Source organism: Natator depressus, chromosome 1 (assembly GCF_965152275.1).
Source record: "Natator depressus isolate rNatDep1 chromosome 1, rNatDep2.hap1, whole genome shotgun sequence".
NCBI lineage: Eukaryota > Metazoa > Chordata > Testudines > Cheloniidae > Natator > Natator depressus.
In genome coordinates, this window is record NC_134234.1 from 216560902 (window position 1) to 216576825 (window position 15924).

Below are 15924 nucleotides of genomic sequence, written 5' to 3' on the forward strand. Positions count from 1 at the left end.
CTGTCAGAGGTCCAGGCCATTTGCCGCCTAACATTTTTGCCTTGATTACTTCTTTACTACCTGATCTGGATGAAATGCCACGACACTGGCCATTCTGGGATTTCTGGCCTTGTCAAAACCCCTTAGCACCAGATGTTTCGGGGGGGAAGTTTATTCATGTAAAATGCACACAGCATGGCTTGCCTGGTGGTTCACTGTAGCCCCCTCACATTTTGGGGAAGGGAACAAAGGAGAACGGAAGTTGTTCCCTGGATGATTGATCAATTTATCTAGGTACTTATATGACCCTCATCACTGTAATCTCTCAGTTTCTCACAAGTTAATTAAAAAGAATGGGAATCACACCAAACTCTTGCCCGCCTTTGTCTGAAGGAGAAACTCGAAAGATGGGAGGTTTCTGTTTTGTGTGTGTGGTTGTTTTTGCATCAGGGTTGCTGTTAGAGCAGCCTTAAGAAGGGGACAGCACCGCTAGGATGGAAGAGGGGGCTAGGACATGTTGCACATCACCATAACCCTGTCTGAGACCAGGAGGCACAACCTGTCGCAGCCTCTGCCACCTTGCAGAAAATGGGTGGGGGGTGGCGGTAACTGTGCAATTAATGTTAATAGCTTCTTAGGATAAATATGGAGAGTGCTCCCTGGGCCTCTCTTTTTAACAAAAGCAGACAGTAGTTCACTTCAGTTGCCATACATAGGGTTGCCAGGTGTCCGGTTTTCTACCGGAACACCCGGTCGAAAAGGACCCTAGTGGCTCCGATCAGCACTGCTGACCGGGCTGTTAAAAGTCTGGTTGACAGTGCTGCTGGTGCAGCAGGGCTGGCAGGTTCCCAGAAGCGGCCGGCACCTCCTGCTCCTAGGTGGAGGGACGGCCACGGGGGCTCCGCGTGCTGCCTCTGCTCTGAGCCCCAGCTCCGCAGCTCCCATTGGCCACGGTTCCCAGCCAATGGGAGCTGTGGGGGTGGTGCCTGTTCACAGGGGCAGCGCACAAAGCCACCTGGCCACCCCTGAGTCTAGGGCCGCAGGGACATACTGGCTGCTTCTGGGAGTGCCTGAGGTAAGCACCGCTCAGAGCCTGCACCCTATACCTCCTCCCGTACCCCAACCCCCTGCCCTGAGCCCCCTTCTGCACCCAAACTCCCTCTTGGAGACTGCACGCCTCCTCCTGCATCCCAACCTCTTGCCCCATCCCAGAGCCCCCTCCCACATCCTGAACTCCTAATTTCAGACCCCACTCAGGAGCCCGCACGCCCAGCCCAGAGCCCATGCCCCCTTCCACACCCCAACCCTCTACCCCAGCCCGGAGCCCCCTCCCCCACTCCGAACCCCTCGGCCCCAGCCTGGAGTCACCTCCTGCACCCCAAACCCCTTATCCCCAGACCCACCGCAGAGCCTGCACCCCCAGCTGGAGCCCGCATCCCCTCCCACACCCCAACCCCCTGCCCCAGCCTGGTGAAAATCAGTGAGTGAACGAGGGTGGGGGGAATGGAGTGAGCGGAGGGTGGGGCCTTGGGGCAGGGCAAGGATGTTTGGTTTTCTGCGATTAAAAAGTTGGCATTCCTAACCATTCACCTCTAGCCCCAATGCATTTCTCCAGGAAAAAAAAACACAACATGGGTTCATAGGTGCCAACTTCTACTGGCGCTGGTGGGTGCTCGACCCCCCTCTGCCCCGCCCCGACTCCACCCCTGCCCTGCCACCTCCCCATTTCAACCCCTTCCCCAAAGTCCCTGCCCCAACTCCACCCCCTCCCTGCCCCTATTCCAACTCTTTCCCCAAATCCCTGCCCCGGCCCCACCTCTTCCCCTGAGTGCGCCGTCTTCCCGCTCCTCCCCCCTCCCTCCTGGAGCTTGTTACACTGCAAAACAGCTGTTTTGTGGCGGCAAGCGCTGGGAGGTAGGTGGAGAAGCGAGGACGCGGCGTGCTCAAGGGAGGAGGTGGAGGCAGGGTGGGGGGAGCCTGTGGGTGCAGAGCACCCACTAATTTTTCCCCATGGGTGCTCCAGCCCCGGAGCACCCACGGAGTCGGCGCCTATGCATGGGTTCTCTTTTGTGCTATTGTACAGCGAAAATGCCAGTCCTGCTTTAGGGTGAGTTTTCCAGCACTGGAAACCATGTGCTCATTGCAAGGCTGTCAAGCAACCAGGCAGCTAGCTCCCATCTACAAAATATCCCCAGCTCTGGTGTCCACTTTTAAGCAAGCCAAGTTTATTTACAGCTCTCTGGTTTGTTACCATGACTGTGCCTGTACAGAACCTGTTTACCACCTCCCACCCTCCCACTGACTCTTTTATAGGCAGGAGGCTACATGCTACTCAGAGGGATGGATGGTGTTCCCAAATCAGGAAAACCCAGGTACGCTGATTGACACATATCTACAGCATCCATTCCTGAGCAAACTGGACAATTGAAACAAAGCATCATAGTATCCAGCACTACACAAATGTAACTGGACTCCTTCACAACTTTTATAACATGCATTTATTTCATTCTTCTTCTCTCTGTATTCAGACTCCTGCATCATGTGATCATCAGAAAGTAACAAATACATATGCTGCAGTGTGTGTGTGTGTATGTACACAGAGAGAGAGAGAGAGAGAGAGAGAGAGAGTGTGGTTGTCAGAGATTAATTTCAGGATTACTGACTCCTACAACTCAGGCCTGTGTACTTGAGTTTAAGAATAAATTGTTAGCTGCCAGTCCACTAGAGGGCAACATAATCAGAGAGCCTGCTTCTGCTGAACAGAACAATGGCAAAACACCATATGAACTCAATGGGAGCAGGACTGGGACCTTAACTAGCCCATTACATACTCCGTACAGTCAGGCAAAGCTCATCCCCATTGAGGTTCACAGGGCTTCAAATCCAACAGATTGGCATCAGTTTCTAATTAATGTACTTTCTGAGCACAATGTCTGTCTTGTGCTGCAGGGAGGATAGAAGTCAAAGCTAGAACTGGATGAATACAAGAATTTTTTTTTGACTATTGGGTTGAATTCAACCTACCTGTGATGGTTGGTGCTTGTTGGAAGCATCGCATAGTGGTTAGGGGGTGAGTCCCTGGACAATTTCTGGACTTAAAGCTTCTGATTGTCTCTCCCTTGTCAGACTTAAATTTGGTCTTCTTGGCCATGTCAGCAAATGTTCTGATGCCAGATTTCTTGATTGGACTGATGAAGCTACATGTCCCATCAGTATCAAGTGCCTGTTTCACAAATCTCTCCGTTCGTTCTTCACTATTTTCAGTAGTGACTCTTGTACATATGATGTTTCATGCAGTCCAATAGATATGTTGATAAGCATCTCATGATGTGATTCAGGATCAAATGGCTTTGTCGTATTGTTGATGACATGGCTGGTAAGAGCTGTAACATGCTCTTCAGCTCTCTAGAATGCAGAGGCAAGGACTTGTTTGTGAACTGTCTTCACTACTTCTTGTTAGGCCACATCTTTCTCTCATAGCTTTTGCATAGTCACAATAGTGTTATCTCTAACACTAAATACGGACCCGTGCATAAGTGTGACTGAATTCAAAAGCTAGTTTCTAGAATATTTCAAAGGCTAGGACCGCATGGTTACACAATTACAAATTAAAACCTTCTACCAGGCAGACTAGATGCTACATTGCATGTACGAAAACTTAGAAATGGAGGAGTGTTACATTAGGAGTATTTACCCACCATGCAGTACAAACTATGGACACGCAATCTACTGCTACTAGTGCACAGCCTTCAGTGTGAGACTGATGTGGTCAGCAAATTTCAATTAAAATGCTAGAAAACTAGTATAATCACTCGTGAGATATTTGACAATTAAGAATATGCAATATGAAACAGTTCATGTTAGTGTCTTACAAAATGTTAAAATTGGCCATTTTTGCCATGTGCTAAATAGCGCCATCATTTCTGAGAGAAAAAAATACTTGCCTACACAAAACCAATACAAATTTTTTAATTCATTGTTGTTTGGTAGATTTGACCACATTAAGGTGGTGAAATTAAGTTATACCTACAGTTCTTACTGTTTACTCATGTTGCAGTGTTTCTGGAACTGTGCAAAAACATGACACTCTCATTTTGGGTACCATTGTTTCCCATTGCTGAGAAGTTTACAGCACCACTTGACAGCTCCACATCATACCTCTTTTAAACGTACATAAAAGAAGCTTTCAAATGGTATTTGATGTGGGTATGTGTAGGGTGGATACCAACAATATCGTCCCTTTTGGGGAATTGCTGCATACCTATAATGTTACATCATCTCATTTGCTGTCACCTCCTACTGGTTATTTCATACATAGCCTTAGAATCACTTGCTGTTCACTTCTAAGATGTGCATCCGAATGCTTTCATAATAATAATGAAAGTTTAATTTCCAGGGAGAGGCTCTTTATATCCTCTCCATCCCTTGTGCAAATGTTTAGGAGCTGGACAGTGGACATAATCTGACCTGTGGTCTCCACAATGCTCAGGTTTCCTGATCACTCTTCTTCTGGAGGTATTGATCATAAGACTTGAGGAAGAATCAATCCTTGTTTGTTCCTGATGATCTGGACAGTTTTGCAAAGCAGTTTGTACGCTAATCATGTCTCTAGTTCCTGTGTAGTAAAGGTGGAATGTGCATGTCCTGACAGTGTAGGACCTACACATCTTGCACAATAGTAGGCACTGCCCATACCTTCTCAAAGTCTAATTTTAGTCCCCCCTTAAATGCCAGTATGTCAGCCATGCTCTTATCAAATTGAAATTTATATGCATCTTTTTCTTTGGCTTGTCTGGGATCTTGCCACATAGGGTGGAATTGGTGTGTCCAGCTGTCCTCCCAGATTCAGCTGTGCTGGGCCTGGGCCATACTTGGTGGCATTTATATTCTATAACTGAGGAAAGCTAAAAATTGATCCTCTTGTTTCAGACCCTGCTTCACAGTTTGCATAGCTCTCTCAGGCTTACAATTAGCTTGGAGATAATGTGAAATGGTTACAATGTAGTCAAAGTTACAGTTGTTCATAAAGGACATGACTGCTTTTTGACAAATTGCGGATCTTTGTCCATAACAAATTCATCTGATGTTGTGCAAACATACTCTCCAGGCAGTTTGGCATTCAAGCTAGAAAAGTCAGGTAAATGTGTGACTTAAGTGTCCGGCAAAGTAGTAAGCTACATCCAAGCACCTGTAATTCACAGCTGTGTACCCCAACTATTCTACTGGGTCGGTCTGACTCCTGAGAAATTGTTAGCATTGCCTTTGTCAAGGTTCCTTCCCAACTCTGAACTCTAGGGTACAGATGTGGGGACCTGCATGAAAAACCTCCTAAGCTTATTTTTACCAGCTTCGGTTAAAACTTCCCCAAGGTACAAACTATTTTACCTTTTGCCCCTAGACTTTATTGCTGCCACCACCAAGCGTCTAATAAATATATAACAGGGAAATAGCCCTCTTGGAAACGTCTTTCCCCACAAAATCCTCCCAAGCCCTACACCCCCTTTCCTGGGGAAGGCTTGATAAAAATCCTCACCAATTTGCATAGGTGAACACAGACCCAAACCCTTGGATCTTAAGAACAATGAAAAAGCAATCAGGTTCTTAAAAAAAGAATTTTAATTGAAGAAAAAGTAAAAGAATCACCTCTGTAAAATCAGGATGGTAAATACCTTACAGGGTAATCAGATTCAAAACATAGAGAATCCCTCTAGGCAAAACCGTAAGTTACAAAAAGACACAAAAACAGGAATATACATTCCATTCAGCACAACTTATTTTATCAGCCATTAAAACAAAACAGAATCTAATGCATATCTAACTAGATTGCTTATTAGCCCTTTACAGGAGTTCTGACCTGCATTCCTGCTCTGGTCCTGGCAAAAGCAACACACAGACAGAGAGAACCCTTTGTTTCCTCCCCCACCCCAGCTTTGAAAGTATCTTGTCTCCCCATTGGTCATTTTGGTCAGGTGCCAGCAAGGTTATCTTTAGCTTCTTAACCCTTTACAGGTGAAAGGGTTTTTCTTCTGGCCAGGAGGGATTTAAAGGTGTTTACCCTTCCCTTTATATTTATGACAGCCTTATACTGGGTAGATCTGCATTTTTCACAAAACTTACATAAACTTATGGGGCCAGAACTCCAACTGGTGTAAACTGGAAGAATTAATGGATTTATAGCTGAGGGTTAGGCCCTTAAGTCCTAGTTTTGAGAACACAAAAACCAAGGCTACAAATTAAACACAATAAGAAGAATCCAACAGAGAGAAGACAAGAAACACTTGGGTCAAGATTTTCAAGGCCCTGTTTTTTGAAAAAACAAACAAACTTTGCCTAATAGGTGGCACATTTAAATAATCATATCCAAGGAATGTTGTCTGTCTGTCTAGATTAGATTCCATATCTATAACCTATCTAGATTTTCATACCACACATTACTGTAGTACCTGAGCACTTCAAATACTGAAATAAATCCCTGACACAAAAATTCCATGTGTATAGACAATGGCTGAGGTACTCTGCTCAGGCCAAGGAGCACTCAACAAAACTCAGGAGGGGTTTGCACTCCCCTAAACCTGGGACCAGTCTGGTCCTCACAGTACATAAATCAGAGAAGCTAAAGGTTGCCATAACTTGTGCCATCTGCTAATGAGGTCCCAAGAGGCCATCATGGGAGCCCCCAGCTTTGCCATCCACCCCTAGTCACGACCCCTTTCCCCACTGCAGGGAGAGCTGCATTGCAGGATCTGCTATGGTGACTGTGTGCTAAGCCAAGTGATAATCCCCACCATGCTGGGGAGATCCTTCTGGGGCTGCTTTGTTCCAGTGGTCCTGACACAGGAGAGAATCTGGCTCATTGAAATTCAGAACCCACAGAAATATTTGACACAGAATTTTGAATGGTCTGAATTTTTACAAATCAAACTCTAACTCCATTCGCAGTTTGATTCTCTCTTAATGATGGTGTAGGATTTTTTGAATATAAAATATCTCTAGCCTGCTTAGTACCCACGGAAATATATTACTTGTATTCATAAATAACACAGAGCTTGACAGGGAAGAAAATTGCAGTTTGAGCATCGGTTTTATCAGTCTTCTGTTCAAGATTTGAATCTTAGTATCCAAGACCCTATCTCCATGGTAATGTCAAGGAAGAGCAGGACTTGCGTAACCTTGAAAATTAATTTTCTTTTTCTTGACACACCTCAATTTTCTTCAGTCTCGTAAAAATGGAAAGTAATTAAAAGAGTTTTGCATGTTTCCCATCCCCCAAATCCTTCTTGCCTCGCTGCAGAGTCAGATGGTGATGCATGAAAAAGCTGAGATTTTCAAAGCTGCCTCAGGTATTTGAATGCCCAAGTCTCATTCAAATTAATGAATGAAAATTAATGTGAATTGGACATCCACATGCTACAGGTGGCTTTGAAAATCTCAGCCAAAGTCCTTTGTATACTCAGTAAGGCCCCACTCATGCAACAAGATCTAACATGGAGCCATAGGCCCATGAGGAATCCTGATGGCTTCAAAGGGACTCTGTGCAGGCATAAGGCTCCATGCTACTGGAGACCACTGAAGGAAAAGGACATGTTAGTTTCATAGAATTTAAGGCCAGAGGGGACCATAGACAGAATTATAGAATCACAGGACTGGAAGGGACCTCAAGAGGTCATCTAGTCCAGTCCCCTGCACTCATGGCAGGACTAAGTATTATCTGGACCATCCCTGACAGGTGTTTGTCTAACCTGCTCTTAAAAATCTCCAATTACGAAGATTTCACCACTTCCCTGGGCAATTTATTCCAGTGCTTAACCACCCTGACAGGAAGTTTTTCCTAATGTCCAGCCTAAACCTCCCTTGCTGCAATTTAAGCCCATTGCTTCTTGTCCTCGGTTAACGAGAACAGTTTTTCTCCTCCTTCTTGTAACAACCTTTTATGTACTTGAAAACTCTTATCATGTCTTCTCTTCTCTAGACTAAACAAACCCTATTTTTTCAATCTTCCCTCATAGGTAACGTTTTCTAGATCTTTAATAATTTTTGTTGCTCTTCTCTGGACTTTCTCCAATTTGTCCACATCTTTCCTGAAATGTGGCACCCAGAACTGGACACAGTACTCCAGCTGAGGCCTAATCAGTGCAGTGTAGAGTGGAAGAATTACTTCTCATGTCTTGTTTACAACACCCTGCTAATACATCCCAGAATGATGGGGTTTTTTTTGTAACAGCGTTACACTGTTGACTCATATTTATCTTGTGATCCACTATGACCTCCCAGATTCCTTTCTGCAGTACTTCTTCCTAGGCAGTAATTTCCATTTTGTATGTGTGCAACTGATTGTTCCTTCCTAAGTGGAGTACTTTGCATTTGTCATTATTGAATTTCATCCTATTTACTTCAGATCATATCTCCAGTTTGTCCAGATCATTTTGAATTTTAATCCTATCCCAAAAAGCACTTGCAACCCCTTGCAGCTTGGTATCGTCCGCAAACTTTATAAGTGTACTCTCTATGCCATTATCTAAATCATTGATGAAAATATTGAACAGAACTTGACCCGGAACTGATCCTTGCAGGACCCCACTTGATATACGTTTCAAGTTTGACTGTGAACCACTGATAACTACTCTCTGGGAATGTGTTTCCAACTGGTTATGCTACCTTATAGTAGCTCTATCTAGGTTGTATTTCCCTAGTTTGTTTATGAGAAGGTCATGTAGATCATGTAGTCTGACCTCCTGCATATTACAGGCCATTAAGTTTCACCCAGTTTCCCCTGTGAAAGGGTTGACTCACTGCTAGCACCTCCTTATGGGCAGGCATGGCATAGCAGCTCTCTTCTCGTGTACTACCTGTCAACCAACGCTCTGGGCCTGCAGATATCTGCCTCTTCCTGTGACTTGGCCCTCCAGCCAGGTCACTTTACAGTCTTGCCCCTTCCGGGGTAGTCAACTAACAAGAACAAGGAGACTTAACATAAATAAACTGAGTTCACAGGTAAAAGTGGGGAATGTTTCCCTCTCAAGGTGTGTCAGCATCCGGCGATCCCTTTCCTCAGGAAGGGCCCATGAAGGAAAGCATACTTTTGGGTGGGGAGCTCCTGCTTTTGGTCAGCCCTCTCTTCAGGAGCTGAGCACTGAGGGCCTGCTCTCCTTACTGGTCTGTCATCAACTAGCAGGGACTCTTCCTCTGAAGCTCCTCTCTCCAAGTCTAACATTTCTCAGAGGTACAAAGGAGCAGAGCCACCTAAGCCCACATTACCTCATTAACCCCATATTGTCCCATGTAGGGTTTGTTTATCCCAGCACACCTCTATAGTGATCCCAAAGATTTTAGTTAGACTAAAGCATTTCAATCCTCAGGAAATTAAACTGTTGTGTGCCACAGACAGAGAGAACAGGGGAGACCAAGGTGACACCAATGCTCAAGGCCTTTGCAATTGTAAGGAATTGATTAGGTGAGATATACCCAGATGATCCTACCAGGACATCCACACCCAGTGTTGCAGAGGGAAGGAAAAATAAACCCCAAAGGTCACTGCCAATCTGAGCTGGGGGGAAATTCCTTGCCAACCCCAAATCTGGAGATCGGTATGACCTTGAGCATGTGTATTAGGTTCAATATATCTCACCTAGTGTTTTCTTTAGTAATGTGCCAAAGAAGTGACAGGACCAACTTGTGTCACCCTTTCCTTTAAACTTACACCCCAAACACTGGAAAACCTGGTTGTAGGTCATCTTCAAGTGTCTCCAAACAGCAGTGTCCTCTGCAGGTGGGCAGAATTGCTGGGCACATTGATGGATGTCTCACAGGGTAGCTTTTTATCATATTGTTTTGGATGTCGATAGGTCTCTGAATTAATCAGTGTTCTGGAGCAGTATCGGACTGGTTTCAGTAGACTATTAAGATCTTGCAGTATTACCCCCTTAATTCATAATCAGTGGCATCCATATCTAGAATGTTTGGGCTTACTGGCAACATAGGAAGTTAGTATTGGGGCTTCAGATAGGAGCTGGTAGACTCTGTAGAATGCCTGCTCTGGTGCTTGCTCTAATTCAGGTGCTTGCCCTTCTCAGGAGTTATTCAAAGGATGTATTGTTTCTGACAGGTTAGGTATACATCTGCCAAGCTAGTTAATCAAGCCTAGGCTTCTTTTCAGTTCTGGAATAGATTCAGGAAGCTGCCTTTTCTCAATGGTTTTACTCTGGAGCTTGGCTTTCATCTGGAGCATTTATAACATGTCCAAAGAAGTCTAGCTGTTCCTGGTTCAGCAAGCACTTCTCTTCGCTGAGGTTCAGACTTGCAGACTTTATTGTTTCCCGGACAATAGACATTCTTTCAACATATTCCTCTTCCTTGTTTTCCAGTGTTCTGGCAGCATTCACTGGCTTTCGTATGGTGTTCATTGTCATTGTACCTGAGTGCTCCACATACATCAATGAATTTGTTTTCACAACATCCTCTGAGGTAGGGAATTATTACTATCTCCATTTGACAGATGGGTAATTGAGGCACAGAGAAATTAGCTGACTTGAATAAGATCACACTTGATGTCTATGGCAGACCTGGGAACAGAACACCTGTCTCCTGAGTTCTAGTAACAAGACTATTTTTCTTCTCCAACCCATAGCTATGTACTACAATATCATCTACAGAACTGATTACAGCGCTTATTCCAGGTGCTTCATTACTTATATCATTTTCCTTTGGAAGGTCTCAGGTGTACTAGTAATACAAAGTTGCACATTTTCAGAAATAATGCAGTCTCAATAGCATGATAACAGTTATTAACCTGGCACTGTCTGGATGTATAGGCCTTTGCCAAAAACCAGCTGCAGCATCTAAAGGAAAAATATAGTGACTGCTCTGTGAGAGATTGCAGAGAACGGCAGTGCTCTGTCATTTCCTTTGTAAAGAGAGGAACCAGTTGGTGTAACACCAGCTCCCTCCAGCTGGGAACGTTGAGGTTCCCTCCTTTCTGTGTCTACATTATGGAAAACGTTTTTGGTTAGTAAACCTTTATCTCTTATCCTAATATAGACAAACCCTAAATGATCTGCCCCAGCTCACATGGAAAGTTGGAGATAAACTCAGGAATTGAATCTAGATCCCCAGAGAGCTATAAGTGCATTAACCAAAAGACCATATTGGCTCCTTAGAGATAAGCATCTCTAGTTGACAGCAAATTAGACAGGAATTTACACTACGACCATAAAAAAGGCCAGTGTCCCTTTAGATTTCACATACAAAAGGCATGGCGTCATTGAACAAAAGGGGGATAGATTCTCTCTCCTGTACCATGTATGGCTCTTGTGCAACTGTCCATAGAATATTGCATTGAGCATCTCACTACCTCAAAGACAGTGACAAAGTGCAAAGAATAGCTACAAAATGACCTTGGTGCTAGAGAACTTGATTTAGGAAGCAAACAGGGTAGAGGGATTACAGTCTGCAAACATTTGATAGGTGCAACACCAAGGAGGGAAAGGAATTGTTTAGGATATTACATGGTGGTATAACTAGGAGTAATGGGATGAAATTACGAGGAGAAAAATGTGGATAACTATTATGAAAAAGTCTTAATGAAACGAGATGTGGAATAGAGAAGTGGCAGAAGCCCCATTGCTTGGGACTATTAAAACAAACCAATAATAGGGAACAATCCTGCAGTGGCTGGGAGATGGACTGTGTGAAGTAGGTCTTTTCCATCTCCAGTTTCTATGATGAAAGTATTTTTAGATCCTTCAGGATGAAAGGCATTGCAGGAATGTAAGTTATTACTATTCATTTTACACAGATGGACCAAAGAAACCATCAAAAGAAGACATGTTTAAAATTAACATGAGCAAGGAAAGAAAGGTTAAAGTCATTTTTTTTTAATCAAAGTAAGTTAAACTAGGCTAATTGGTGCTATTCGGAGACAGTACAAGTGATTGATTTCTTGCAACACTAAACTGCAAATGATAATTCAAACCTCAGAAAAAATCTCTAGCGGAGGTTGCACCAAATGAAGTCATGGCTGGGGAATTAGTGAATTTAAAACATGAGAACAAGTACGATAAGGATGGAATATTTTAGGTGGAGGAATTTCCCTGGCTTTCTGTACAAATAAATTAATGGTGATGATCCGTAAATGGTAGGGCAACTTTCACATTCCTCTGAGATTTTGATGCCTCTTCTAATTTTTCTCACTGTTCAGAATTTTGCTTCGTGCTAGAATTAAAGATGGAGATATATTTAAGAACCCACATCCTCCATGACTTTTTCCAGATATAATGTTAATGCAACATTCTGTGTTCTGGTATTGTATTAATACATCCTTTCTACTCATTGAAGCTATCAAATCTGATCCTGTGAGGTGATGTGTGCCCTCAGGTCTCTATTGAAATTTGTGCTGAAAGGGGTGCAATTACACAGAAAATTGTGGGGGAGTGGAGATACATGAATCCTATATCCATGCTGAGCACACTATCAGCATCAGAGTAAAAGTTAGGGGTAACATATCCTGCTCAGCCCCGTGGCAGCTGTTTCTTTGAACGTTGAGGGACTTTCACATGACATGAGAACTCTCCATTCCTTGCAGGAGGTGTTCAGTATCTTGTAGGATGGTCCTTTGACTGCGAGCTCTTCCACACAGGGACCCTTTTTGTTTACTATAATTCACATATTATGAGGTAGGATGGTAAAGATTATTGCCACAGTCTTACAGAGGAAAAAGCTAAAAGAGAAGACCCAAATCTCCATTGACTTGCACTTTGTATAGTCATTGACATAAGTGCAAAGTTGGTGAACATAAGAATGCACCGAAGTTCTCCACTCACAGCAGTGCTAGCATTTTACACCCACTTTTCACCCTCTTTGCATTGTTGTAAATGACGACACAAGGTTCAGGGCAATGGAGAATCAGGCAAGGAACTTTTCCAAGGTTCACACAGCAAGTAAATTAAAGAGGATTAAAAAGCAGCCGTTCCTGGCTCCCATCCCTAAATTCCATTCATTAGACCATGCCATCCCTGCGTTGTAGCTAACTAACTGTAATAATAATAATATCCCTGGTAAGACAGAGACAACAATGACCATGCAGAGGAATGTTCTGTGATTAATGACTGTTGCAATAATATTTCACGTCTTTCTAGGTCTGTAGTGGCCCTTCCCAGCCTCCTCAGCCTATCGTCATTCCGAAGCCTGTTCAATCGGTCATTCATGTACCTTTGCAACCGAGCTGCCCAGGCCGAGGCAAGATGGCAAAACTCCTGAATCCAGAAGAAATGACATCCAGGGATTACTATTTTGATTCCTATGCCCACTTTGGAATCCACGAGGTAAGGCTTTGTTTTCTTGGTAAAAATATGGAAGGGCAACATGTTTTCAGTGATTTCATGGTTGATTTCCCCTCCCCCTCCCCTACTGGATGCACCAATTTGCCAAGGACCTGATTCTGCAATCTTTACTCATGGCAATGGTTACTCTAATTAAATGCTAATGATGAACTCCACGCCTGGGCAGAGGGCCACCTCAAAGCCTGTGTATCATTTAGATCCTCAACAGAGGCCGTCAGTGGTGCATGGAACTTGTGCGGTCTCTCTGCACAGTGGAGAATTTCACCTTTAAGTAAGCGGTACTTAGCATGACTGTAAGGGTTGCAGAATGGGTCCACCCCCATGGAAAGGACATACCAATTTAGTAAGATAGTTCTTTCTTTGCTGTTTAAAAACAGATTCTGCATACAATACACAGTGGGCCATATTCTCCCTTCAGACATGCGTGCCAAGCTCCTATTGATTTCAATAGGAGATGCAAGCATTTATCTAAGGGCAAATTTGGTAAGGACTCCAGAGCAATCTGTCATTCAGAAGACACATCATGGAATCTTTAATGCCCATGCAGTAATTACAGTGACATCCTCAAAGTCTGTGGCATCCTTTCAGCTGTGACTAACTAGGATTTGTTTCCTTTATTTTGGTTTGTGTTTTGTTGGGATTTTTCATAGTGGGGGAGTTTTTTCCACGACTTGTGTATTTTGATTGGCTATTGGGTCTTGATGCTATTTGGAATTTTCCTGTTCTTAGATACATCTTTTTCTGTGCCATTTTCAGAGGGTTTTAGGCATTTTGCAGGAGATGCTGCAGCTTTTAATAGTGATTTGAATGAGGTCAGGACGGAAGCTTGACAAATAGATTTTGGAAGGGCATTCAACACACAAGGGGCAGTATGGAAGAGAGAGCTGTGGGAGAAGGAGACCAAAAGGGTATTGAAGAAGGCATAACATGCTGTGAGAACAATGGAATTGTACCTAAGGGTTATATTAGAAAAGCAGAAATTTTAATACTAGTGGTGATGCACAAGACAGAAAGAGCCCAGCTTGTCGCTCAGATCCCAGGGTGAGTTTCAGGAGTAGTAGTAAGAAAAATATTGTTATGTTTGTAAATAAATTGAGCACGTTTGGTATAGGGTCGCTGAGACAGCAGCCCCTCCCTGCCAAACAGCCCCCCTCCCCTTTGAAATCCATAGGAAGGGAGGGAGAAGGTTGCTACCACTTCAGTGCAACTGCCCCGCTCCTTCTGACAGTTATTGGGTAGTTTAATAGCATTCTTTGCATGCAGAAATGTGGAGGACATGATCTCAGCCTTGGCTTGCAAGGACCTTGGAGCAAAGGATGAAACATCCTCTGTGTCTATAAAGAGTTACAGGAACATTTTTCAAATCTGGGTACCTAAAGCTAAGCTGCTAAATCCATACTTAGGCTGAGATTTTCAAAGCCACCAAACGGATTTAGACATTGTATTCCCATTCCAATTAATGACAGTTGGGCTTGCAAATCCCCTAGGCAGCTTTGAAAATCTCATCCCTTTGGTCAAACTTTGCATTCATAAACTATATTTTGTCTTTGAAAATCAGGCCCTAAAAGCACATGCTCAGGAAACATTAAATGGTACCATAATGTGTCAGATCAGTAGTGAGAAACAAACAACATGGGGATTGGACCAGGCTTAATACCATCACAGCAGCTCCTACTTCATGCTAAGTGGAATCAGACTCCCTCCTCTACCCTTTTCAGTATTTTATGTCAAGCCATATTCCATGAGAAAACATCCTCTTACACGTCAACAGTTATGGATATAACCAGTCCCTTTGAAAGTAACCCACCCAGACGGACAAGCAACCAATGTATAGTAATCTTGTGCGCTAGTGCTGCTTCCATCTGCTAGGCATTGGGGCATTCATATACCTGGGCATTCAACATGCATTCATCCTACTGTCTAAAATTATTCAGTGAGGACCACAGGAGTAATCAAAGTTATTGCCTTTTAGACATAATAGATAACATTTCCACAAGCACTTGAGTGGCTCCTTAGTGCTTCAGCCACTTTTTAAAATGGAATTTAGGTGCCTAAATCACTTAAGTGTTTTTGAAAATATTTCCCCAATTTGTTTGATTTTTCTCACACTAATGCAAATGAGGATTAACTCCACTGATGTGAATAGAGTTACATCTATGTAAAATTGGTGCGAGAAAGAAATTGGCCCCTATCAGTGGCAACTTCAGGAGAAGAAACTGAATGCCTGAAGGGATTGATCAAGAGTTAACCTCTAGATCCTGCACAGATACCCACTAGAAACTGGACTAAGATCCTTCTAGTAGTGAGGCTGTGAGATGTAGGGAATAGGAGAGTAAAATGCGAGTCAGGAGGCTTGGTGCTATTCCTAGGTCTGAAACTATTAGCTGTGAAACTTTGGGCAAGTCTGTTGAGCTGACATGTTCACAAGTGTCTACTCAATTTGAGTGCCTCCGTTTTCGGGTGCCAAAGTAAAGACACCTAGAATCTCAAGATGGGCTCCCGTAATTATTGGACAACAGAAAATTTAGTCCTCAATCTCTCTGTGCTCCAGTCCCGACCCCCCAGCTTGTAAAAGAGGAATAATAACTACCCCACCTATTGGGGAAGCACA

General features: G+C 43.6%; 1 protein-coding gene across 3 annotated transcripts in view; it reads left to right on the top strand.

Annotated features, from left to right (window-relative positions):
- The window catches only part of PRMT8 (protein arginine methyltransferase 8), a 102164-nt gene that overhangs the window by 40544 nt on the left and 45696 nt on the right, over positions 1–15924 (top strand). For 2 of the 3 annotated variants that reach the window (XM_074935631.1, XM_074935617.1), the window contains exon 2: positions 13110–13295. In XM_074935631.1, coding sequence (XP_074791732.1) covers positions 13110–13295 — 186 coding nt within the window. Of the gene's footprint in view, positions 1–10353; positions 10441–13109; positions 13296–15924 lie in introns of those variants that run through there. The other variant, XM_074935623.1, reaches the window with a different exon arrangement.